Source organism: Podarcis vaucheri (assembly GCF_965113315.1).
Source record: "Podarcis vaucheri genome assembly, chromosome: 3".
NCBI classification, from domain to species: domain Eukaryota; kingdom Metazoa; phylum Chordata; class Lepidosauria; order Squamata; family Lacertidae; genus Podarcis; species Podarcis vaucheri.
In genome coordinates, this window is record NC_138761.1 from 42,752,399 (window position 1) to 42,779,693 (window position 27,295).

At 39.2% G+C, this 27,295-nt stretch overlaps 1 protein-coding gene across 2 annotated transcripts in view; it reads right to left on the minus strand.

Moving 5' to 3' along the window:
- Window positions 1–27,295, minus strand: part of CRIM1 (cysteine rich transmembrane BMP regulator 1) — a 130,940-nt gene that overhangs the window by 23,309 nt on the left and 80,336 nt on the right. For both annotated transcript variants that reach the window (XM_082215000.1, XM_082214999.1), the window contains 6 exons: window positions 25,231–25,473; window positions 23,100–23,220; window positions 18,123–18,244; window positions 12,045–12,227; window positions 10,536–10,733; window positions 3,047–3,175 (listed from right to left, as the gene is read on the minus strand). In XM_082215000.1, the coding sequence (XP_082071126.1) occupies window positions 3,047–3,175; window positions 10,536–10,733; window positions 12,045–12,227; window positions 18,123–18,244; window positions 23,100–23,220; window positions 25,231–25,473 (996 nt within the window). The remainder of the gene's footprint in view (window positions 1–3,046; window positions 3,176–10,535; window positions 10,734–12,044; window positions 12,228–18,122; window positions 18,245–23,099; window positions 23,221–25,230; window positions 25,474–27,295) is intronic.

Genomic DNA, 27,295 nt, shown 5'->3' on the forward strand with positions numbered 1-27,295 from the left:
TGAGAAATTTGTTGGGCTTTACATTCTTGGAAAAGTTTGCATTCCAACAGATACTGGGGTAATTGAAGTCTCCCATGATTCATATATCTCTCGTTTCTGAATGCTTGGTAATCTGCTCTATCAAGGCACACCCAAGTCTTCAGTCTGCCTTGGAGCTCTATAGCAGACGCCCCCATTAAGGTCACTATTGTTTCCCTCTCCTACAATTTTTACCCATAAACTCTCAATCTGTCTTCCATGTTCCAAGTCACAGATCTCTTTACATATAATGCTTCTCCTCACTTCCAGCAAGGGAACCAAATTGCACTTGCAGGAAGACAAACATGGCATAGGTGTTGCGGGTCACTGCAGCAGCTCCTTCATTGTCCATGTCTCTTGGGGCCCACCTGATGCATTAATTCCCATTTACTGGTGGCAGCAGGGACAACAAACCCTACTGAAACCAAAGGTATGGAGAAGTAGTGCTTCAGGGAGCTCCACACTCAGGACTGATTTTTCATTTGGTGGAGGTAAAAATGTAGATCATGTTCAACTAGATCAACTCTATAATGTTAGAACTGACATACATCACAGTACATTTTGCTAACCATTATTAGTTGTTTAAAAGAATTGCATTATATGGCAGAAATGCTAATGAATATTTCCTCCTTGTATATATTTATTTCTAAAGGTTTTTTGAGAATCGCAGATTAAGTATTCAGCTACCATAAGCAAAGTGTAGTTCGAATAGCAACTTACCAAAGAAAAAATTGCTAGCCTGTGCTTTCTTGCCTTTTATCGTCACTGTTTTTAAGTACAAACAAAACAAAACAAATTCAAGCGGTGGAGGAAACAACAGGACAACTAGTCATGGTGCCAGGCAAGTGGCCGAGAAGTAGAATTTCTGGGTCTGGGGGGCCCCAGAGAAGCAGGGATACTAAGGATGGGGAAAACAGGATTGCTCAAGAAGAAGAAAAGCTCCCTGATTTTTGGCAAACTCTTAAGAGCAGGAGTGGATAGCATGCAGGTCACACTGAACCCACTGTGGGTTCCAATCTGTCCCATGAGGCCATTTCCCTCATTCATCAGCTGATTGGCAGTGGGACTGAACAGCCTTTACCAAAGGTGTCATGGGCATTGAAGACACTCGAACTCAGGACGCAAGGGAGAAATGTGCTAAGAGGAAGGCACACTTGGCAACTCCACACCGTGATCGACTCCCGCCCGGAAACCAATGTCCCCACTGTAGAAGGACATGTGGATCCAGAATTGGCCTCCACAGTCACTTACGGACTCATTGTTAAAACCGTGTTTATGGAAGACAATCTTACTTGGCTACGAGTGATCGCCAAAGAAGAAAAAGAAGAAGAAGAAGAAGAAGAAGAAGAAGAAGAAGAAGAAGAAGAAGGTGGCAGTGGGAGCATGCCCTGCTCCAGAAGCTGCAAGCAGTTTCCCTTCTGTAAACAACCCTGTGCTGCTCTTTGAACCGCTGGTGCTTAAAACTTTTAAACCTCTGGAAGTTTAAACAACAGTGCAGGACTATTTAAAACCTCTTTCACAAACTTCCCTACATTCCTCTTCAAAACTCTAGAAACTAGCTGGTTTTCTGAAATTCAAAGAGTAGCACAGCACTGTTTGAACACTGCCCAGCTGCGCATTATATTCAGAACACTCAGGGCTTTAAAGTGCAGCATCTCCTGATGTCACAGGGACATCTGTGAAATTGGATATGGATAAGGATCTAGTCCACCAGTGAGAAATGTTTCACCATCCCCTGGACTGACCAGACAGAAGAGAAGGGCAATCGAAAAGAACAGCAAATTGCATTCTCTGTAGTCTGAAGCCTCTAAATGACAGTTTGTCAAAAGCACTGTCAGGGTTGGAAAGAAGGAAAATGCAGGACTAAACTCCTAAGTGCAATTATATTTAAACTTGTCTATAATTATAGCTATAGATCTGTCTATGTTTTTAGCTTTTGTTTATTTCAGTCTGCGTAAGTGCTATCACAAATCATTGATCATTCTTAACCCCTTGAAAATGCACTGCTGATAAAGTTACAGTTTATGGCTAATACAATCATTGTTGTACTTCCTTCAAAATCCTCTTAAAACTGACCTCTTCCATGAAGTCTTTGGCACATCCCCTTAGTTCCCATGATGCACTAGAACTCAACGTTAAGCTTTCTTTAAATATGTCCCACTAAAACAACCACGTAATGCTTCCCTGTTAACCACTCCCCTCAGTTCTCTTTATTAGGACTTGACCCCAAACATCAAATTTGCAATCCCACCAATAAACACTCCTTAGAGCATGTCTGAAATCCAGCATTGTGTGAGTTGACTTCTGCTTGTGTATGGAGACCACTGGGTGTCAGTTTGTGGCTTCACACATTCAGGTCTAAGGTGGAATTTATCTTCCCTCATCCCAAAACCATCTCAGAAGAAAGTCTGGTTGAGAGGAGTTAATCAAGAGTCTAGTAAACCCAGACATTCATGAGGGACAGGGCTATCAATGGCTGTTCTGCCTCCATGGCTGGAGGGAATATCCTTCTGAATACCAGTTGCTGGAAATTGCAATGGGGAGAGTGCTGTTGACTCCCTTAGGATGAACAGGTAGCTAGCTATATGTAATGTGTGAATAGCGCTCTCTCCCCACTCCCCATTTTCATGGGCACAGAAATGCTAACTGAACTGTTTTACATCAGTAAATCAGGATCACAAACACCTTTTAAAAATGGTGGATGACCATTCAAATGCTCCCAAACTGTTTATAGAGCCATACTGACCTTTATCTGCAGGGTCCAAAAATATGACTGACAAAATTAATATCAAATATATATATATATATCTGGAAATTTATTTCTGTTGCATAGATTTTTCTAAAGGGTATTCTCCCACCATAAGTTTATTTATTTATATATTTTTTGGAAAAGAGAACATGGTATATTGTGCATGAGATAGTACTGAAGACGGAAAAAAGAATGCAAAGTTGCTAAGAATGTTTTGAAAATGATTTTGGTCAACGTAGGCTCTTTAGAATCACAATTCAACATCAACTGTATACTTACTAGTTTTGCACTGGCAGATGCGACAACCATTTTGGTCTACTCTGAAGTCATAAATACAATCCATCTCAGTTAATGTGCAATTCACCAGAGGATAACACGTGGGTGGACCTATTGTGATGTATGTTGGCTCTAATGGAAAGAAAGGAATAATTTATTTTAAAATATGCACATGCTAAGATCTAAGAGTCATTAATGGAAATGCTTATTCAAATGAGTTAAAATTTGGACATTGTCGGCTCTAGCCAACTAGAAAAACTTGACTACGTTTGTAGCAGAACAGCATTTAATTGCTCAGATCCCATTAACTATCTGCTTTGAAATCTGAAACTGAGATTTTTTACACTCCCCCAGTTCCTGACCCTAACAGGATCTGACTTTATCTTTGCCATAATTTTGCTCAAGGTGCTAACTGTTGCTTTGTGCAACACACTTGGTACGGCTAGGGACTAAAACCATTGTCTGCAGTGGAGAGCCTACCATATTTGTTCAGTGACTCGTAGTTTCAGCCTGCAACCAAACATATCCCAAAGCTAAGACCAGTCTCACCAGAATCCATCTTTCAGTAAACTTAAACAAAATAATTAATTTCACATATTATGCAAATGAGCTTGTGGCAATCATTGCCTGCGCAACTCCTTTAAAAGATCAACTGGAACTTAATGTGTTGGATCCAATGTTTACTTAAAGCATACAAAGATAAAACTCAATATCCATAAATTTGAACCACATGCCTGTATCTCAACTTTCTGTGGCTTGTTAATTACATTGAAGAGTATGCACACTAGACAGTACATACACAAGTGTTATATTCATAGATGTATGTATGGTGTGCTAAGCTTGCCTAGTAGGCAAGGAAATGCAGTCTTGTTTCGCCACCACAAATACTCTACACATACAGAAGTTCATTGGAACCAGACCATTATTCTTAATTTCAAATCAGTTTTCTAGTTCATATGATAAATTTCCAGACCATCAGACACAGAAATGTACATATTTTATATTGCATAGTATTTGCAAGATATTTTAGTGGCCATTTCGCACTATTTTTGTGAATACATAGAATACACCATGTGAACACACAATACAGATATGCTTTGTCAAGTTTGAAAGACTTATGTATACACATTTCACCATGTTCTTTAAAACGCACATGACTGAGGTCTCAAACTGGCCTTTTGTTGACACCATTAAATTCATACATTCTATGTGCATAATTTCCTATGAATGCAATGAAAATAATGCTGCCAAGTATTTGTCAGTAATAAGAAAACAGATGATTTTTGAGAGAAATTCAGAACGCCTTACATATTTGTCAGGGAACTGCCATCAGCTCAGAGGCGAGAGGTGGAAGGGCAGTTGGGTTACGGGGAGCCTCCAAAGATCGTGAGAAGCAGCACTTCCTCTGCGGAGGAGGGAAGCCACACTTCCAGTGGGGAAGGGATGCAGGGCTCGGAGGATGCAAGGGAGAGCCACAGCACCGAGCATGAACAAAGCAGGAGGGGAGGCAGGTCTCCCTTTGCCCACGCCCTCCCTGTGCAGTCGGTTTACGGCAGAGAGGGGAGGCATAGGATGGGGGCCAAGAGACTACTCTGCTGGGGAAAGTTTAAGGACCGCCCACTCCCAGATTCTGCTAGCGACTGAGAAGACATGGAAAAGAGTCGATCTGCATTGTGAACGTTTTGGACAGATAATAAAGCCTTGAAAAGACCAACGGGGAGTCTTGCCTGTTTGCTCTCGAGCAACCACGCCAGCACTGATAACAATATTTAAAGAACAAAACAAAAATATAAGCTATTGGTATTTGGAATCCTCTGATTCTGCAAGGACCAATGCCAGTGCCAAAACAGATTCAGTTCATTGAACTGATAAATGCTGCAAACAATTTAGATGAGCTTGAGAATTCTATTAGATCTACCACAGAGGCATAACAAAGTGAAGCCAGCAAAGGCTGTTATTAGTGAAACCATTATCACTCAGAAAGGCTTTCATGTTTTGCTGTGCACTGTGCAATTATTGTAGAAGAAAACCACTGAAATGGTGCAAATATCTTATTTCTAATGTCATAGTAGTCCCAATAGATTTTAAATGAGTTTGAAATTTCATTTTGTTAGGCACAACGTAAGTAGACTGACTCCACAAAGAAAATGTATAGTCCAGACAGTCATGATCAAGTGTGCTAAATCATTATTTTGTATTTGTGATATCAGATATAATGTTAAGCTGAGAAGAGCTAACATTTTTAAAACCTTCATTTATGTAAACAAATTATTGCAAAATTGGATTAGAAATACATGTTAGATAAAGCTAGATGCTAGCAAAACAGCTCCCTGTACATCTGAATGTTTTGAAACTTGAGGTAGGAAAAAAAAATCAAATTGTTAACAGGGCCTTGGGGGGGGTCAATGCGCTTTTTATCTAGAAGGTGCTATGCCACATGTCCAATATGTGCGTCTCAGTGAAAAATCACAATGTTTGATAAGGAAATCCTTCAGAAAACTTGACGAACAATCCTACCAGAATATGCATAGCTTAGTATTTACCAAAGACAAAGGTTTTATTATTCATAAAATTATTCATGTCATGCAGCTAGAGAATGGATATTCTTTCCCATAAGGATATAAGAAGAGCCTGCTGGATTCATGAACATAAGATGGAACGGAATGTTGGACAATTAAGGGCAGATACAAAAATATATTTCTTCATGCAGCACATAGTTAAACTATGGAACTCACTGCCACAGGAGCTAGTGATAACCACCAACATGGATGGCTTGAAAAGAGAATTAAACAAGTTCATGGCAGATAAAGCTATAAATGACTACTAGTCATGATGGCTATGCTGTACCCAAAGGAGTGTTCTTGTGGGTTTCCCACAAGCATGGGTGGCCACAATGAGAACAGGATGCATCCATTGGCCTGACCCAACAGGCTCTTATTATGCCCTTGTGTTAAAAGCCTATTGAAATTTTAACATGGTGTTCAGGAAATATTGAAATATTTATTTCAGTCTTTGTTGGATGCTGAGAAGAGATCTGGAAATAAATTTTAAATATTTTATTTATACATTTACATTGCTGTGCTGTTATTCTCAATTACTTATTTCAACCCTTGAAAACTACAATTGTTTATGTTTTGCATATTCCTGAAGGATTGCTGTTTTTTCTTGAATAATGTGTTAGAACTTCTGTAATGCCTGGCAGAAACAACTGCTGGTAGTTATTCATATGTGGGTTGTTTTGTTTTTTTATAGGTGCAGCTACTCCCATACAGATTCCAATTCTATACATCTCAATATTTCTCTCAGAACAAGCTTACCAATAACTAACTTTTCCTATCCACAAAGGTAAACCCCAAGATAGATTAATTTTATATGGATGCCTGAGTTTCAATAAGCTGCAAAAGAGGACAAAAGAAATAATTTCAGACCCCTCCCTCCCCCTCAAAAAATGCAGTTACAAAAAAAGGAGGGGGAAATCAGCTCTTTTCACTTCACTGAACAAGACTCAACAAATAAAGCTAGTTCAGCTACTGCCAGGCTTCTAGCTATTTGAATAGACAAACAGTTAAGCTTGAAAAAGCACACGTGGTCATGTGACCTAGGTTAGCCTTTCATTGCTGCCCTTGACAAACTGCAGAAGAAAGACTGAGTGCACAGATGACGAGACAATGGATGGGAAAATAACATTCCGTCTCTGTATATTTTAGATGTGACTCTAAACTGTAGAAAGATTTTTTTTAAAAGGGATGGAAATGGTAAAGAAGGCTGCTGTTAATATTATTGATTACAATTATATTTAAAGATAAATGTAATTGCATCAGACAGCCATTGATTCATAGGAATTTCTGTGGAATAACACTGTGGTATTTAACAAACTATATACACCAGCATTCAGAAAGTCTATCGAGAAAATAACATTGACAGACTAAAGTTTAATGCTGAACTAGCTAAATAATGTTGACAGGTTTACTTGTCATAATAAACACCCAATGTGATGCCATTTTATCAAGTGAATCTACCAACCCAGCTGCATATATGTCTGTAACCACTCAACTTCTCTTTAAATGCCTCCTGTATTCAGATTCTTTAGATCATGAAACACAATGCAAATAGATGTTTTCATTTTCTTTATGAACATGAGCTGTATTACCTACAACTACTAAATAATTTCTCTGCTGAGTACTTTCCATTTATGAGTCATCTCCTTTCAAGTTTAGAAGAAAGTGTTTAAAAGTTTCAAAATGCAAGGTGCATATTAGAATTACCTCAAATAATTTGTCCACATCATCTAGTTCATGTTGCGTCTCAGTGAGAGAGACGGCATTAAGAAGGTGGCACCTCTAATTAGTGGCTTTTCAAAAACTTCTACTCTCCTTACCAGAGACTTTAGTTAAAACAATCTAATAATTCAATATACTCTGTCTTCTATAATAAGGACTGCTTGGTTAATTAATTTTTACCTGCCTACATTGCCCAATGATTGCTTGGGCACTGAGGATCAATAAGGTTTTGGTAGTCTATAAAAATTTTGAAATTGCTAAATGATCGGCATATATGCATTATAAAACATTCATGAATATCCAAAAGAATTCAGATTTGGCAATGAATTGTAAAAATAAAACAAAACAAAACATGCAGGAAAAGATTTAGCAGACAATACAGCGGTACCTCTAGTTATGAACTTCATTCGTTCCAGAGGTCCGTTCTTAACCTGAACCTGTTCTTAACTAGAGGCGTGCTTTTGCTAATGGGGCCTCTTGCTGCCACCAGCACACAATTTCCATTCTCATCCTGGAGCAAAGTTCTCAAATTGAGGTAACTCTTCCTGGTTAGCGGAGTTTGTAACCTGAAGCGTTTGTAATCTGAGCAGTTTGTAACTTGAGGTACCACTGTACTTAGGTGAACAATTTCTAAGATCTACTCATGCTGTCTGCCAAAAGATAGGAAGGGTAGAACAGCCACCCCATTCCAGAACATGATAGTCCATCAACATAAACCAAAAATCTTTAAGTGTTATGGTCCTCAAAGGAGCTGGACTTACTTTGGACCCCTTGTGTTAAATTCATATGACAGAGCAGGCAATAGAAAGTTAGTTAGATTTCTTGGATCTTAACTTCCACACACAGTGTTCTGCTCATAGAATGGAGCTTCCTTACATCTTCCTTCCTAGCTCAATTCCTTTCCCCCACTGCCCCTGAACAACCCCTGGAAGCTTGGGGAGCCTTCAGAACAACAAGGGTGTGATTCAGGGAGGAGATAGGAAATAAGCAAAAGTTTGGAGCCTTCCTTATATGCATGTGGAAGTTTCTCTCCTCTTATGCCGGGCATCTTTCTATCTAAGCCACAGAGGCAAATGATTCATTAAAATGCCTATATTATAGTTTATTAAAATGTTATAAAGATATGCTCAAGTGCACAAAAGTGTGCAGCTGCAAGGTTAACTGATTAATCAAACATAACAGTCTGTTTTGCCCCTGACAAACCTGTTCCTTAATTAACTTTTTAAACTTCCATGTTCTTTGTGGAACATTGTCTGTCTTCCAAAAAAAGTTAAATGCTGCCTCCTGAGCTGCATAATATGCGTTGACTTAAGCTTCCTGGAAAAACATTCATATCATTCCAAGGGTGACTAAATGTTTTCCATCCTCATAGCTAGCATTCCAGACAGCTTTTCTTTTCCCCGAGTTCATTACATGAAAAATACCAGTTCCAAGTTCAGTGCTAGAGAATTTCCTTCCTGGTGCCCAAATTCCTAATGCAGAAACAACAAAGTGGTTTTAAGGCTGCATTGCTTGGTTTGGTCCTTTAATTAAAACTTTACAGAAGAAATAAAAGCAAAGAATTCACAAAGGAGGTGATATTCTACAGCAACAATAGAGGCAAAGGAAGAAACATGAAAACTCTCCCAACAGAGCAGACATGAGTATGGACAAGCCTGGAACAGAGTTGCATTCATTTCTCTTTTTTCAACATACCTCCACCTTCTCAGCTTTTTATATGAAGGGCAACACAGATTCACCAACTTCACAAGATGCCTATCAGTTCAGGAATATTTTCCCAAAACAATGTCTAAACCACGGGACTCCCACGGCTATGTATGGTTCAAGCATTGTGTGTCCTTTTTCAGAAAAAGGTCACAAGACTGATCATTGGAAAGATCATGGAAAACTGCCACAAGTGAGAGTGCTCTTCACCATGGAATTCAGGTTCCAAAATTAATTAATTAATTACACCTGAGGTATCTAGCCAAAGGCCTGGCTCTCTGTGAAATCAGTGTCACCGTGGGCATCAAAAAAGGAAAGTCAATCAGGAGTGTGGCTTGTTGCTAACCTATCACAAATTTGGCCTCTTAGAATTTTGAACAGCTGCAGAGCTAGTGCTCTGAAAGTATCTAAAACCACAAAAAACCTAAACATTCGGGGGGGGGGAGAGAGAGAGAGAGAGAGAGAGAGAGCATATTTTTGGTTCACATGTTCTTATTTTCAGAAGCCTAAATTTTTTTAATGCATTTTATAGTGGGGAGCCTGAAATAAAAATTATTTCTTTCAGACAGAAACAATGTTGTTTTGAAGCCAATTCAGTCTTGTTGCAAATCCCTTAGATCTATGATCCAAAGCTAATAATATTAGTGATGATAGTACTGAAGAGGAAACAGGACTTGTTTTTTTGAGAGAAATACTTTCCAGTGTTTCAGAAAACGGAACATCTTCAGATACTTGGCACCTTCTCATTTTTTCACTCCTAATCAACAGTACTCAAACAACTACTAAGTTGCAATGGGAAGTACATTCATGAAAATGTTCACCGTCCCCCACTATGAAATACAGCCCCTTTTCATGGCATTTGTATTCCTGCAAGAAAGTGTGCAAAGCTGCCAGGAAAGCTTGGGAAGAATTACAGAAAGAATCACCCAGTTACCTGGGCAACAGAAATATATCCTCTCTCTCTCTCCAATTCAGAGTGAGGGCAATGGGAGGGCTTTGTTTGCTTTCACTACTATTATCACATAGTCAAACCTGATCTGATGGTATTCAGAAGGGGGTGCATAACAGAAGGAAAAACAAACATGCCCCCCCTTGTCAGGGCAAGGGAGGCAATGTACCCTCATCGGAAACTAGCTGAATTTCAATGGCTGATTGCAAAGCAGTAGGGATGGGGACCTGAATCTGCATCTAGAACAGAGCAGAAAACATTGGTGGGCAACGAAACTACCAGCAAATATGATGAAGCAGTGAAAATTTCTGACCGATAAAGATGTGTTCCTTCTTCCTCCTATGCAGAGTGTGGGAAATGGGAAGGCTTCATGTGCCCTCAGGAAAGTTGGCACCTAGTTGCTCTGATGTTCACTATATAATCTGTGCCTGGCTGAGGTCACATACTAGAGAAGCTCCTCTGAATGTTAACAGTAACTCTAGCACCACATCGAAAATCAACACTAGAAAAGTTTTTATGCCAATTCTTAAAATGGTATTTTGCATTCTCCATGCCTTACCTTCACACATTGGACAGCATTCCCCAGGCACTTTTACAGGGTTCAAGCAGCTCTGTCCACAGGCTGTGGCAACACAGTGAGATTCTCCATTGATACACTGGCAGAAAGTGCAGTCATCTTCCCTCCAGCGGTCACCGTGTGCTTGAATCTGGCCATTAGCGTAACACCCAGCAGGGTTACTAACGGGAGAAATGGAATCTAAAAACAACAACCCCAAACCACATCAAAATGGTTCAATTTATTTGTAATGTTTAATACATATGTTTTATTGATAATATAGCATTTTGAACATTCTGAGAGAATGTCAACACAGGATTAAAAATAATTTATTACAAGACCACATTGATATTCATTACAACAGCAAGGGTGCACAGCTTTAAAAGTGTCAAAAATGTAAATTATCTTTCCCAAATGTTATCAACAGTGAATTATATTTTTACAGAACTTTATGAATTGGACTCTCTTTTAATAAGGAAAACTGACAGAAATACTACATTTGCAGAAGATATATAAGCACTAGAGATAATTCAGATTATTTATAAAACTCTTGGGGTATCAAGGAAGTGAATAGCATCCTGAGCAGCCATCCCAATTTCAAGGTTCTTTTTCCAGGAATTATGAGCTATCGCTTCAACACATTAAATAATACTAAAATCTATGACGACTTACAACTGGTGCAGGGGTTAGCTTCCAGGGACTACATGTAAAGCTGAAATCATGTACAGTGGTATCTTGGGTTACAGACGCTTCAGGTTACATACGCTTCAAGTTACAGACTCCGCTAACCCAGAAATAGTGCTTCAGGTTAAGAACCTTGCTTCAGGATGAGAACAGAAATCGTGCTCTGGCAGCGCGGCAGCAGCAGGAGGCCCCATTAGCTAAAGTGGTGCTTCAGGTTAAGAACAGTTTCAGGTTAAGAATGGACCTCCGGAATGAATTAAGTACTTAACCCGAAGTACCACTGTATAGCTAAAACAAGCCCAGAACCACACCCGTGTGACCATCCCAACCTTCCTGAAGCCAGTGTGCTGAGTGGGCCTTGCCCCTGGGTGTAAAGTGGAGCCTTGCTTACTGGACTCTGGGACACTTCAGTGAGATCCCAGGACCCATTTGAGACTTTCCCAGAGCCCAGTAAGCAAGGCAGAGAGCTGAAAAGTGCTTTCTGTGTCAGGGAAAACAAGCCTAGATAGCCGTTTTAAACTCTCTGGTTTGCTTACTGGGCTCTAGGGGTTTCACAAGATCTCAGATGGTCCTGTGAGATCTCATGAGACATTCCCAGCGTTCAGTAAGCAAGCCTGGGAGCTTTCAAGCTCTTCACCTTGCATGCATTTAATTTGTGCAATCGCAGCTGGCTGGCCACCAAACATGTAAAGCTGTCATTGCTGAAGTTAAATGCATCCAAGTTGTGAGTCGACTGTACTTTTAAATCAAATTCAAAGAGCACCAGGGCTATAATAATAATAATAATAATAATAATAATAATACAGTAATAATAATAATAATAATTACCTTCACATACTGGACAGCATTCTCCTTCTGGTACATAGTATCTGTCACAATGTAGCTCACCACACTGTGCCGAGAAACAAATAGACACACCACCTTGGCATCGACAAAACCGGCAGGCATCCATTCGAAACATATCTCCATCATAATATTCCACACTATTAAATATACAAGCTGGCTTCACTTCTGAAAATAGCAACAACAACAACAAAATAACTTTTCATGAAGGTGCTTGGCTATAAAAAGCACAGTGACTTAACTCGTGAAATTCTCAGATATATGATTATCTACTCCTTGGTAAAAAAAATAAATCTGGATTTTTGTTTCTGAAATGTTTCATGGTTTACTTAATATATACCAGGCTGAAAGTGCCTCAGCTGAAATTGCTCCTACTTGTGAAAGCTGGGGAACATGATTTTTGCTAATCCTACCTTCACCTACTGTAGTCCTCCAAGATACATCCTATTTTGTTCTGGAGGGTCCCCTAACATTCAGGAACGCTTTTCAGGAGGGACTTAAGCTTGGAGGGTATTTTTTTTCTGGATGGCAGCTGCATATTCTAGGGCATGTTCTACATCTACAGTTATAAAAAAGAATGATAGTGACAGAAGAACTACTGGTGTACTCCAGCTACTCCATCCAACTATCAAGGAAAGAGCCACTTATTTTGAACTTAGCCTCAGCTTCATCACACCTGAGCTAGGCCTTTGCAAAAAATCGGAAGAATTCAGGGTGCAGAAACAAAAAGTTCTATACACAGCCTCTTTACTGTGAGGCCGTAGGGTGATATTTAGCTCTCTTGTTTTAGTTCTGCTACCAGAGTTTGCTGGTGAACACTCAGCCCATGTTTTGTTTTGTTCAATGAAATATGACTGGTGCTGTTCATTTTACATTTTATTTCAATAAAGATGTATTTTTTGAAAAATGCTCATGACTATGCTGGTTTCACAGATATAAATTTGGGATAAATTTCCTTCATTGGATCAAATGTCATGGCAAGCCCCCACATTACACAGAATCATTTGGCAGCACTCCTGCCCTTTTCTCTGAGCCCAATTTATATGTCAAACCCCATTCTAACTTTATGTACTACAAATACTTGTGCAAGGAAAAAGGCTATGTTGAAACATATTGCTAATTATTGGTTGATAATTAACTATCCTAATTTTTATTTTATTTTTTATCAATTATCCTGGAAACATTCATATTCAAGAGTGGCACATGAAAATGAATTATTTTACCGATTCATCTCATGGATAAATTGCCTAAGAATTTTTAAATATTGTCTATTCTTAATGGAAGCTAACATACCACAGCGGCTTCAGGCCAAATTAGATGCAACATTAAACACCTGCTTTAATGTTGCATGTATACCTTTACAATTGCAAATAGCAGCACCAGCGCCCCCAATCAGGAAGTGAGGGAGGAGCCTTTTCCTGTGCCTGCACTGTAGCCCTGACCAAAAAAATGCCCTTTTGAATGTATTTACATTGGGAAGGCAGCTCCCACTTAGCCCAACAGGAAATTCCCTCTTAATGAAAATTTGTTGTGACTCTGACCCAGGGGAAGCATTAAGCTTTCCCTCCCTGTTGTGGTCCAATCCTAATTGGGGGAGTCAATGACTGCTATTTACAGTTTAAAAAGGGCACATGGTCATTAAACAACATTAAACCACAGAATGTGCAGTGACACAGACGTCTCCAATCAAGGTGGCTTTGGACTAGCAACACACTCTTTCAGCCTTAGCTTCTTTACTGGCAATAAAGGAAAAAATAATATGGATCGATCTCACAGAGTTGTTGCAAGTACTACTGTGATAATGTATACCTAGCACTTTGAAGACACTAAGGTGGAATCTACTCACATATTAAAAACATTCTGAAAATGCTTTTTTTAAAGCGTTTTTTAAAAATATGCTGAATTTTCCATTAGGCTCACCATCGCCATCTATTGTCACATTGTATATTGCACTTAAAACGTTTTATTTGCAGCTGTATAGATGAGTCCTAAGATTCTGTATGAGTAAATGAAGCTTTCTCATTATGGAGTCAGACCAGTGGTCTAACTTGGCACTTACACCGACTGGCAATGGCTCTCTAGATTTCAGACTAGTATTGAACCTAGCATTTTCTGCAAGCAAATCATGCAGTCTATCACTCCGATTACATTAAAAACAAACCACAACCCCTATTCACTCGGTTAACAGAAAGGTAGCTGATATATAGCTAAATGTTATGGGTATTGGGGTGTGACAAATAGTCCTTTGTCTCACAGCCTATCAATTTAGAATGTCTCATAATGCATAATGATTTCAGAAGAGTCCATGTTTGCAGTGAAACATCAGTGCACCTTCTTACAACTTCTACACTACACTGCTGCCTGTGCCTCTTTCTGCTCAAGCAAATCCCAGATGTACCTGGAGCTTAGGAACTGTAGGTGGATCAAAGCAGTCCAAGCATCTCTGGGTCAGGAGTTTCATACCTATGTTGTCTGGCAATTCTGTCTGTCCACTGGACTATCCTGGCTTTCATATATGCCTGGGGTTTCTTAGGGTTTAGCTATCTGTACTGACACTGAAGGGAGTTATTTCAGTGCAATGAACAGAAACAGAAAATATTTGATGGTACACTATTGGATTAATTAACAGAAACTGCACTACATCTGGAAAGTTACTGGAACTCAGAGAATGTTTTTAAAAGGCGATTAAGGTCTGTTAAGAGCAAGATCATCTTACTGCAACCGTTTTAGAAGTCAGAACATATTAAGAAAACAAAACAATTGCAGACATTTCTTTGCAGACAATTTCTAAAGGTGACTGCAGCGTCTTTTGATTGCTGTGAACCCTGGATGACACTTTTGTATTTAATTCAGAAGATTATCAGCAGGAAGTTCTTTTTCCTTCACTAAGCCATGTAGCACACTCGTGGGATATCTGTTGCCTAAATGTCCTACCTAATCTATCTTAAATCTGCTTTTGCGGCTATGATAATTAGTAGCTGCTAAATTCCACATAAATAATGTGTTTTATTCTGTAACACTATAGGAAGTTACCTCATACCAAGTCAGACCACTGGTCCATCTAGCTCATTACGGTCTACACTGACTGGCAGTGACTCGCCAAAGTTTCAGGCAGGAGTCCCTCCCTCCCTGAGGATTGAAGGAGGGACCTTTTGTATGCAAAACAGGTGCTCTACCACTTAGCTACAGTCCTTCCAATTATGAATTTTATTTTATCTGATGCTACACTGCCAGCTCAAATAGTCATCATAATACTGTAATTACCGTCAGACAACTTCTTTTGTCTTTACAAAACAGGTACCACCACCACTGGGTGAAAGCCCACATTCCCTCTTGGGTAATTTGTTCAGAGCTACATGCTAGTGCTGGAGAGGGCCAGAACCAAAAGTGCATGAGCTAGAACCTCCCACAAAATTTCTTTCAAAATCATCACCATCCCTCATTCTTTTTCTCAAGATCACCACCATCACTCCTTCTCCTAAGATCATATCCACCCTTCCCACAAGGATTGGATCACACTGCCATCTCATGCTCCAGCCTGGCTGCATTGATACCATCACTGAACAGCAGCAGCCAGTCCACACAAACTTGGGAGACTTTCAAGATTGCTTTCTAGATCAGAAAACATGATTACAGGTAAACTTGAGAGCAGAAATCAAGCCCTACTTTGCCCTCATCTACTCTTCCCCTCACAGTGTTTCCTTCTCTGCCAGAAAACACTAGGAGAAAAATCTAAAATTGCAAAGCACCTAGGTCTCCTACAGAGTATGCTCACTTCATTCTCTTTAGCATTATTTGGAGCATGGATTTCCCTCTGACCCAGGTGTGTGTGTGTGTGTATGTATGTATGTGTGAAGTTTCAGGAACCACCACTATGAGGTACTCAGCTTGCTTCCCCATCTCTGGCTCTTCTATATCAAAAGATTGTTGAGGATGCTTCAGGAGCCGTTACTTCAAGGCTGCCGGTGAAGCACACTTTTTCCACTGGTAACCAGTGGGTGGGGGGCAATGAGTAGGCATAGGATGGAAGGGAATGTGAGTGGGCTGTATCTGGCCAGAAGCCAGTAGATCTAAATTTAAATAAAGAACCTCTGTTATATTTATAACTTTATGACTTTGGATATAGAACCCCTAAAGGATACTGATTTTTAAACACATATTTGGACAGTAACATTCATTAAAGAGTGGTACATAGCATGAACAGAAATTTCAGGAAAAGAAAGAAAGAAAGAATAAAAAAAAATCCTTAATTGAGTTTGCCTTTTAAAGGCATAACTTCACTGTTGTTAGATCTATAGCCCAGTAGCATACTATACATTTATTAGTTTGAGTTGTTATTTGTATAGTAAACATTATTTCAGCAGTGGTGCTTTTTGTAACATAATTCTCACAATGAGAGTTATTATTCTATCATATCATTTTGTTTGTGATCTTTGATGTGTTTTTTATATCAAGTAAACAAAAGATGCTTCACTAGAATACCTGCATCTTGCCTGGTACTTAGGGAAAGTATATTAATGTTTACTTGGTTTACATGTTATAATTACACAGTATCTCAAAGAGTAATTAAAATAGCATGTGTCCCTTTGATTTTTTTTCATTCAAAATGAACTCAAAGATATGAAATGTAACAATATAAAGAGAGGTGGCAGAAAACCTCAAAAATTCTAGAGATTATAGGCCTGTTCACCCTTAACGCTAAGTCAAATCCTGGCTAAGCATGAACGAGCAAGCATGTGGGCTCTCACAGCAAAAATTGTGGCGGCTTTACTTTCCCTTGATCCTGCTGCTACTGCCCTAAGCCATGGTTTAGCTAAGCATTACGTACATCTAAATCTGGGTTTGTATCAATATCTATTGCCCAATGTATTAGTGAAGATTTTACTTGCTCATCCTTTGTCTCCTAATCCAATAATATCTTATACATTTTAGACAGCACTTTAACATTACATTCCAACAGATCTCTCTCCAATTGTGATATTTGTTTCCCAAACCCTCGTTTCATATCTTTCTTAAATACTTCATTCAAATGGTTTTAGTTTGTTTTAAACTGATTTGTTTTTGTTCTTGCCACCTGTCCCAGATTTAATTAAGTTTAAACTACTATTTAATTAATCTAATACTGAGATGCACAGACTCTGAACATTTATAGTAGTTTTGTTGATACTTATTGTTTATTATTGATATTTTGGGAACTAATGGGTCAATAATCTATTTACACAGAGGTGTAAAGAGGGCTGGGTTCACCCCTTGAAACATGCGTCCCCCTCCATCTACTGAGTTGCCTGTGATGGCACCTGCAGCAGACTTTAAAAAACAACAACATGAACTGCAAATAACAGCAAGAGCAAAGGATTGCCAGGAAGATGGCTGCAAAGTGCTCAGGCACCAAGAAGGGGTGCTCTTTCCTGAGTGGTTTGCAATCATCACCAGGACTCGGAAAACATTGTAGCAGATCTGAATGCTCCTTTCCATTTTCTAAACGCAGTAAGCACATCATCTTATTTAAGACAGCCTTCTGTTAGCACGATAAATAGGAACATGGTATACCTTTACCAAGAGATAAAACTCTGTAATGATTTTGATCAAAAATAGGAACAAAATCTTGTAGGCAGCAGTTCAAAATCTTGGCGGCAGCAGTTCCTGACCTCTTTTGGGATGAAGGGTAGGCATAAATCCAATGAAATAAATATTTGCACGACTTCTGGTACATGGCTAAAACCTGTCTTTCAAGGTCATCGTCAAAGGTTCTGGTAGTGTGTTCAAGAGGTTTTAAATTAATCTATGGCTGTGGACTATTTAAAATGGCTTTCGTATTGTTGTATTATATGCTTCTTTTTTCTGAAAATAATTAATTCATAGAAGTACCCTATCATACCCAATATGCACAGACCCCTACTAAATAGGGTTAAGTTTTAATACCCTACAAGTTTTTAGTAGGAATATTGTCCTATGTAAACTTATAGTTTCTACTTGTGCCCCATATTGGACAACATATTTAAATTAGCCATAAACCAAACTCCTCAAAATGTTCAGTCCAAATACACTGAGAACGTAACATACCATTGACACATTCAAAGACATCACAGCACTTGCCAGGTGTTCCGTCTCCACGTGACACTATTTGGGGGATGTAGCCTGCCTCGCATTTTGGAACACCACATAAACCAGAGAGACATTCGCACCTGAAACCGAAGCATTGAAAGCTCCATAAATAAGTGAGGCAACATATGAGGGAGGGAAAGCACAAACATGGGGGGAAACAGCTGGTGATAGCAAGTTGGTTTTCTGCTGTTACATAATAAAAGACAACATGACTATTTAAAACACAACACAGTAAACAAGATTTAACACTTGTTCCAATGGACAATGCTTGGCTTTGATCAGAAGACTGGTGTTCCAAATCTTACATACATCCCAAGCAGAGGTAGGTCTGTTGAAAAGCCACTAATTCCTTAGTTCTTGATCATAAAAACCATATATCTCACAGGGTTTTTGGGAGAATCATCAAAATAATAACGAAGGAGCATTCTATGCTACGAAACTGCTTAAATATTGCTGCTGTACTATACAGTACTAACACTATCTCTTAACTCTGTGATGTGATATTTAATTTGAAATGGCATGGAAATGTAACATAAGGTGACATGAGTAATTAGGATCTGTATAAATATTTCAGAAGCCCAAGGACAGTGTCGCAAACTCAACCATCAACATTTAAAGTTTACTTACACAAGTCATTTCAGCCTCATTCATGGAAAGTGAACAACATCCCACCCCAGACATTTTCTGGTCATTGGCTTTTCAAACACATATGGTTAATAAACCATATTAATAAACTGTCCAAACAATCCAAAATTCTAATCTACCTACAATGAGTACTTAGGAGGTTTCTGAGATACACAAAAGATACTCCTCTTTAAAGAGGAGATGGCACTGAAGACATCTGCAAATTATTTTTTAAATCATGAATGCTAATCCCTGAAATATCCATCCAGAGAAGAGTTGAAGTGAGAAAAGAAGAATATAGAATCATCCTTTAAGAACAAAACATCATATACTTATATATTAGATAAGGGTAACCAATGTGGGGCCCTCCCCCCATCCCTGATCACTATCTTTGCTGGTTGGGGCTGATGGGAGCTGAAGCCTAACAACATCTGAAGGGTACCATATTAAGTACGCACATACTGAAAATTACTGAAAATATATGTGGGGTAGAGGGGGACTGTTTGAAAAATGTCAGCACAGGGGAAGAGAATTTAACTATGGCAGCAGATTCCCCCCTCCCCCATTTAGTAGTAAAACACTAAATCACCTAAATCAATCAGTATTACCTCCAATAAGACAGGGGCTTTTAACTGCTTGGGCAACTCCCAAGCAATGCAGAAAAACTAGTTTGTGTGCATCCCTGACACTCAGCGTCCCAACTTACCCCTGTATACTATATTCTTATTAGGGTCCTGACCAATTCAGGGTCAGAAGAAAGGTGCTTGCTCTATTCCTATAATATATAACCCCCTCTCCCAAACAGTTTAAAGTATCTTGTACTGAGATTAAGATAGGGTTGAGAAATCTGTGCCATGAGACCCAAACTCTTCCCACACAGCATAGGATGGTATCTCTAACCACACTGTCGTGTTTAAGATTATTATTTGCATTTGCTAGTTGCTTTATACAAGAGAAATATCTCATAGAGAGTTTATTTTTATTTATAAAAATATGTATATAAAGCAGCAACTGTTTTTCACAGAAATTCCATTCCTTGCCCATGTGCACATTGGTGGAGTGTCCATAAGCCCGCTCCACCCTGTTCTGTCCTCTTCTGGGTCGAAAAGGACCTATGCTTTGGCAGCCACACATCAACTGAACGCGCACAAAATGGTCACTGCCTGTATTGCTATATCATAAAAAATATCAGAATGGTTTACAATAGAAACTTTTGAAAATCCCTCACTGGTTTTTGAGCAGTCACAAAGACTACAAATCCCCAATAGTTTTGAGGCAAACAATGGTCACCCATCCCTTCATATAGTCTCTCTCACAATATGCTCATAATGAACAAAATTAGCACTTTTTTTTTTAAAAAAAGAGAGATTAGTTAGTTATGTCAAAAGTGGGGAGGGTGGCAAATCAGATTTCATTACTCAGTGTTGTATTAACTGGAATGTTTACTGCTTTATTTGTTCTATGTTTTTATTGGTTGCTAATCAACAAGGGTGAATCTGTATTTGGGCTTAGAAGATCAAATCACTAAGTATACAGGAACATTCAACAGAATAACATTTTGTATTTATTATTAACTTACAAAACACGTGAAAATATTATTTATGAATTTCTTACATTTCTGCCCCACCTTCATGGCTATTATTATTACAGTCCCCTATTCAGGAAATGAGCAGATCTAGAATTGCTTAGCTTCAGCAAGGTGTTGGTCTTCTATGCCTTCAGACCATAATATAGTTAGATTTAAGAAAATAAAAAATTTGAAAAGCTCTCCACAAGTCCTGTGAGTAATTTTGAATTCTTTCAGTGCCAGCTTTTGTCAGGCCAATGGGTAATAAGATGTGTGACCTCTGTAGCACAGTGGAGCTATTTTGATGAGATTAAACTAATTAGTATATTGTGTTTTTATTCATTTTTGGGTGTGTTTTAAATCTTGTTATCTGACCTGAGATCTTTTGATGAAGGCTGGAATTCAATTGCGAAAATAAATAAATTGAACCACATCTAACTTGTTAAGTGTAATCAAATCTAATATTTTTTTATCAAAATAAGTCAAGAACAAAAGCACCAAGTGATCTACAAGATGTAACTTAAATCTACATGGGACAGACAAATAGATTAGCAGGGGCAGAATAAGGATTTTTTAAATGTTGTCTCCCCTTTCTATGGAAAGAATGTTTCCCCTTATCTGCCACTTACAGCATCTAAGGAATACTGAAGAGCAGAGTGTACTCTCTCTTCCCACGGCCATTTGAGAGAAGGATGGGAGCAACAAGCCTGGAACCTACCCTGGCAGACTACTTGAAATCAAGCAGTCACTGAGGTGCAATGTCACCAAAACGGCTCACCCCTTTTTGGCGAGAGTAGGGCTGGGATGTGTAACCATGGGTAAATCATCTCACCAAGCCTAGCACACAGAAGAAATAAAACGAACAACAACTGTTCTTAATAATTGTCAGAAGGATTTTTGTTAGCAGGATGGAAGAATCCTTTAGGCCTGATTATTGTGACTATACAGATACTGTAATGATAGAGGAATTGTTTTGCGGTGTTTTTGCTTTTTCAGCATAAATCTAACACTACTACTAATTACTTAGCTGGTTAGCTAGGACTATACAGAAAAGGAAGGATAAAATGAATATATATACTAAGAAGAAATGGAAGCACAATGTATAAGACTCTGGACGTTGAGTACTAATAATTTTCTCCTCTGTTTTCATAAATGGCTAGGAAGCAAGAGTGATTATTAAAGAAGCTAAAAACTTCTATCAGCAATCATTATTATATGCTTAACACACAGCTCACTTAAGAATTGTGAACCTAACAAAAAGAAGCAGTAGAGAAGTGAATGTGATAATCAAAACAAGTAAGCGCAGATTAAAGAGTGGAATAAACTTACAGAAATGCAACGAGGAAGAAGATTAAAATAACCACTTAAGTCAGCTGACATAAAATGCAACATTTTCTATGCATCAGTTTGGGATATGGATAAGCATGCATTTTGTACTAGGATTTCTGAATGCATTACCATCAGTAGTTAACAAAAAACTGTTACTTATAGTTATAAGAATGAAAGTAATTACTCTGGATTAAGGAGTATATGAAATTCTACTGCAACATGAAAACTGTGAGACAGCTTTAAAACTATTTCAGAGAACAAATTTCCTGTCCTGCTGTCACTCTTTCCACAACTAAATGATTATACTGTTTGAAATCAAGATACGTAAGAATGTTTAAGAACAAGACAGCAATCAATGTTAGATATCTAGTGAAATGGTATGGACTTTTGCAGTCCCGGTGTCACTAGTTCCTAAATGCTACATAGCAGAATAATTTTTAAACTCATTTACTGTTATATTTTGTGCTGTTTTTAGACTCTTTTATCTTGCCACATCAGGTAATTTCTTGGACCAGAGAATTATCTACAGTGGGATTAGATTCCAGATCTTCAGCACATGATGGTTCTTTGTTGCTGAACACATGACAGGAATGGTAGTATTTGGATAGGATATGTGGAACCTTTGGGGAGCAGTTGTTGGGACACTCTCAGGATCTGCTTCATCTTACAATATCAAGTTAGAGAATCCAGAAATGCCCTATAGTTCATATATACCACGTTACTGTAGTCAAGACTTGAGGTTAGGTCATAAATTATTGTTGCAAGATTGAATCTGAAAAAATGTACAGCTTCTTACCAGGAGGCGTTTATTGGTACCATCATATCCCAAGATTCAGGGTCATCCTCTATGCACCCAAGTTTAATCTTATATTTCTATATAACCAAATACATTAAGAAAAAGCTACATGACATTAAGTTCTCTCCTTGTGTTTTGAAATAAAACTGTAGGACATCTAGTTCTCTCCTTGTGTTGTTCCCATCTATAAAATACGCTATTTCTGTACAGCCTTTCTAAATAAGTTACTAAGTTAAGGCTAATAAAAACATGAGAACTGCAAGCTAAAATTACTCCTATTTTATTTTTACATGAATGAGAAACACGTCAATTCCCCCCTAAGGATTTTAGTTAAAGAAAAGATTTAGTCACTAATTCTTCTCATATATCTTATTTCAGAAGTCAAAGCAGTTACTAATTCCATTTTAGTCATGAACACTTTCACACAGCAATTGCTCAACATATACCTCCCAAATCTTCAATAGGAATTCAACTGAGAAAAAGCTGTTATGCAAAATCATCTAGAGCAACAGTGATGCTCAGAACTCCTTTGCTACTTGTATCACAACTGCTTTGAGTTCTTAAGTAGAAACCTTAAACGCAGTGACTGTTAAAGTCTTGTATCAAATGTATAACAAACCTGGTAGGGAGAGTACAACATCCATCGGCTGTCAGCCTGACTTGAGTTTCATAGCTATCCAAGGGGCAAGCAACTTGCTGGACAGGAGGACATTCTACTGTGCTACAGTCTATGCTGAACACTGTTGGAAGAAAAATATATTTAAAAATTGATTAGAACTCGTATTGCTTTAGAAAAAATGACAATAAAGAGTCCAATTATTTCACAGGGTACCTGAAAGAGTGTCTCCTTCCACTTATATATGCCCAGAATAAATAAAGCAATCCTCTGTGACCCTCTTCCAGGTGCCCTTGCCAAATGAGGTGAGGCAGACAGCTACTAAACAGAGGGCCTATTCAAAGATGGCATCTTAAGTTACAGAACACCCTCCACAAAGATGCTCACCTGGCACCTACACTTAAGTCCTTTTGTCACCAGGTGAATACATTATCATTTTCTCAGGCTTTTTAGAAGTGTTTTAGTATTTCTTAGATATTTTACACTACTGCTATTCATTAGATTTCATATATAGTTCTATCTTGTGGTTTTAATGTTCACTGTAAACTACCCAAAGAACTTTGGTTATTGGGCAGTGTACAAGGAATAAATAGATAGATAGATAGAATAATATGGTACAAAGGTCACTAAACGCCAACCATAATACTTCAACACCAGCTTCTGGATGATTGCAAATGCAGACAAGGACATATGCCAACCAACAGTCCCCAAACCTAAATTCTCAAAGGTTTAATTCACAGCACCTTCACATAACAAGTAGGTGGAGAGGGTAATTATGCCTGCTTCCATGCATTAATATAACATGTAAGTCTGATATTTGCATATTAACTCCAAAGCAAGTACAACTGATATGTGCAATCTTTAAACCCCATTTTCTGGAATACATGCATTGGAATTAAGAAGAGAGTGTATGTTGCTTTTATATAATATGCCAAAACATCGAGGCAAGACATGCTCAGAGGTGGAGTAGCTCCAAACCATTCTGGCCAAAAATGGTGACCATAAATTTTATCCTGGCGACAGAGGCATTATAACATTAATTTTATTATTTCAAAATGGAATGCTGTTAAGTGATTTTCCAACCAGCAGTATACAATTTATAAAAGGCAGCTCAGTTGCCAGAAGACTTGGGAGCAGCCATTTCTGGCACAGTAGGCTAGGTGCTTTGCAGAGGCTGCACTGGCATTGCAGAACTTACTAGTTCTCCCTCATGATGGATAGGTATCCAATCCACTTTTAGTCAGCAGCCAGCCATCACACCCACTGGCTGTTCCAAGTGAAACACAACCAATGCAGCCAGCATGCCGTGTTCATTTGCGACAGCTGAATTAGTGACAGCAGCAGTGTAGAAAGCAAAGGGACAGGACAGAATTTCAGTGATCCACAATGGTAAATTTCCATTTTTTGTGTGTGCATAGCAGAGAGGTGGGCTGTCTGTGTCATATCCTTTATCAATGAAGGAGGTTGTGCTGTGTTTTCCAGGATGTGTTTTGGTATTGCAATCACCATCTAGACAGATTTAGTTCCTTTGAAGTCAGCTGGATTTGCCCTTGAGGAGACTTGATTTCAATCAGTCTTGGAATGCTCCTTATTTCTATGAGTAAACAACCAATGAAAGGGAAGGTGCAGGATGGTCTATCTCTACATCTTGCACTCTAAACGGTCAACTTGATCTCTGTGCTTTCAATCACTAGAGGAGATGCTATTCTGTCAGACAAAAGAAACCACAGATCATAATATAGTTATAGTCTAGCTTTTATTATGCACTGCTTTCCACCAAATGGTTTTATCATCATCTGTGAGCACTAACTGCCACTGGACTGAAAGCTTGCATATGATTATCAAACAATTACATTACCTAGCTTGATAACACAAGGAGTCAGGGAAATCAGTTTTGTAGCACCTGCCTCACATTTCTTTGCATATATGTTATTCCACCAGTGTTCCTGTTTTGAATAGCTTATAAGATAGGAAAGAGTTTGGCCGGAGTGAAATTTTCTCTGAGAGTGCAGTGATAGAGACAGTGACAGGAAAAGAGACACATGAAGGAGTTCATTTTTGATGGTCAGCTCTAGGTTAATATGCATAAACACTAAGGTAATTGGGCTGGGGAGGGGGTAAAGGTACACATTACCTGGTTTACATTCATAGAAGTCACAGCATTCCCCCGGCTTGCCTGATGCTTTAGAAACCAATATATTCAAATAGCCTGGTTGGCAAACTTTCCTCAAGCACCCTGTAGGGTTGCACACGCAGCGGCTAGGTAGAGGGCAGCATTCACCAGGTGGCGCATACCCTTCAATCAAAATAGAATCTTCTGGACAGCGAGGAGAAAACTGTACTTCACAACGGGCCTTGGAGCAGTCAGGCTTTTCTTCTGAAAACAAGACAGTGTGTGGATGTCAGTAATATGTTGTCCTGTTAATTTAAAGCTTTGGACATTCATACCATACAGAAGAGGTATCGCTAGAAACTGTGTTGATGGAGCTATGTCCATTCCCCCAAAAGGGATGTCAGCTGTTTTTGCCAAAATCTGCCATTGCAGGTAGCAGAAAGATGGACAAAGAGGCCCATAACACCTTAAAGCAGAGCTTTACAAACTTTTCATGTTGGTGACACACTTTTTAGACATACATTTCACAACACAGATGGGTAGCCGTGTTGGTCTGCCATAGTCAAAATAAAAAAATTCCTTCCTGTTGCACCTTAAAGACCAACTAAGTTAGTTCTTGGTATAAGCTTTCGTGTGCATGCACACTTCTTCAGATACACAGATACACTTCTTCAGATACACAGATACACTGTTTGGAAAGCTCTGCCTTAAAAATTAAATTAAAGAAGAAAGACTTTTACTGCCAAGTACTTGTTTCATCATAGGCATGAAGTACACAGCAGGCACACATTTTCATCATTCAAGTTTTTTACTCAGGCACACATGTACACACATACACAAACATGCTGGTACAAGTACACTGATTATGGTAGCTTTACAAAGGGGAGCGGGGATAATAACCGTCCTGGCAGATTTACCATTCTAAGACATCACTGGTATCAATCACTGAAACCTAGGCATGCCTGAAAAGCAGGGGCGGCCCACCCCCTTTTGCCACCTAAGGCAAAAGCGAAAATATTTTGCTCCCTGCCATACTGCCCACTTCCACTGTTACTGTATTTCCCCCATCTCTCTGAACTTGGAGATGAGCAGCAGCACTGTGCGCAGGAACACCTGGCTCTTGCTAAACTCCTCCCCCTGGCTCTCACTGAGGCACTCCTCAAAGCATTGTCACTTGTCTTTTCTGCCCCAGAGATGAGGAAGATGGATGGCAATGCTAGATGCCAGAATGCCTCTCTCACCAGTGAGAAGGGAGAGCTTTGTTACTGGAGGCAGTAGGGCAGATGGGGCACTGACTCTTGTGCTTCCACCCCTTGAAGCAAGTTGTTTGTCCTCACCCCACTGGTGGGCTGGCTCTGCTGAAAAGTGATCAAACTGTATATGCCACAATATACCATAAATATTAAAATCCTATAGATAACCATTGGAAGTATGGGGGTGCCATCAGAGGGATAACCTCTGGAGTGGACATGTTGTGTTCCTTCTGGGGTAGACTGTCCACCTTTGGTTCCCAACCTCCACATTTGTAGAGCTCTCACCTGTGGCCCCTAGACGCCCCAGAAATGGCTTCAACTGGCTGGCTAAACCAGATGAGGGTACCCAAGGACTAGACCAATAGTAGGGCCAATGATTAAGAAGGCAGTTTCTGCACATGCTGTAGAGGGAAGTGAGGGGTAGATGGGGCTCATCAAGCTGGGAAGATAGCCCATCTAACAGAAGGAAATCTCTGATTCTAAACCTCCACTGCCTTGCGGGATATCTTTGGGAGAAAAAAAGGCCGAGGAGTAAACCCTACACAAATCTGGAGTGGAGTTCCTAAGATGGTTGGATGGCACTTTGTATGCCTCCTTCCAGCAACTCCTTCCTAGCAGCCAAGCTGGTGCCAGACGTATTGCTCTACTTTCCTTTGGACCACATCAGTGAGGCAGAGAGGGAGGTCTTGTCATCTGGGCAGCCCAGGACCACCATGAACTACCACCATGAACTTTGTCCAGGCTTCTGCCCTGGAGAGGTCACTTCAGTACTGCTAATGCAGCAGCTTGACGTCATCCCCGGAAGCACACTTCATTGTCTCGAGATAGACGAA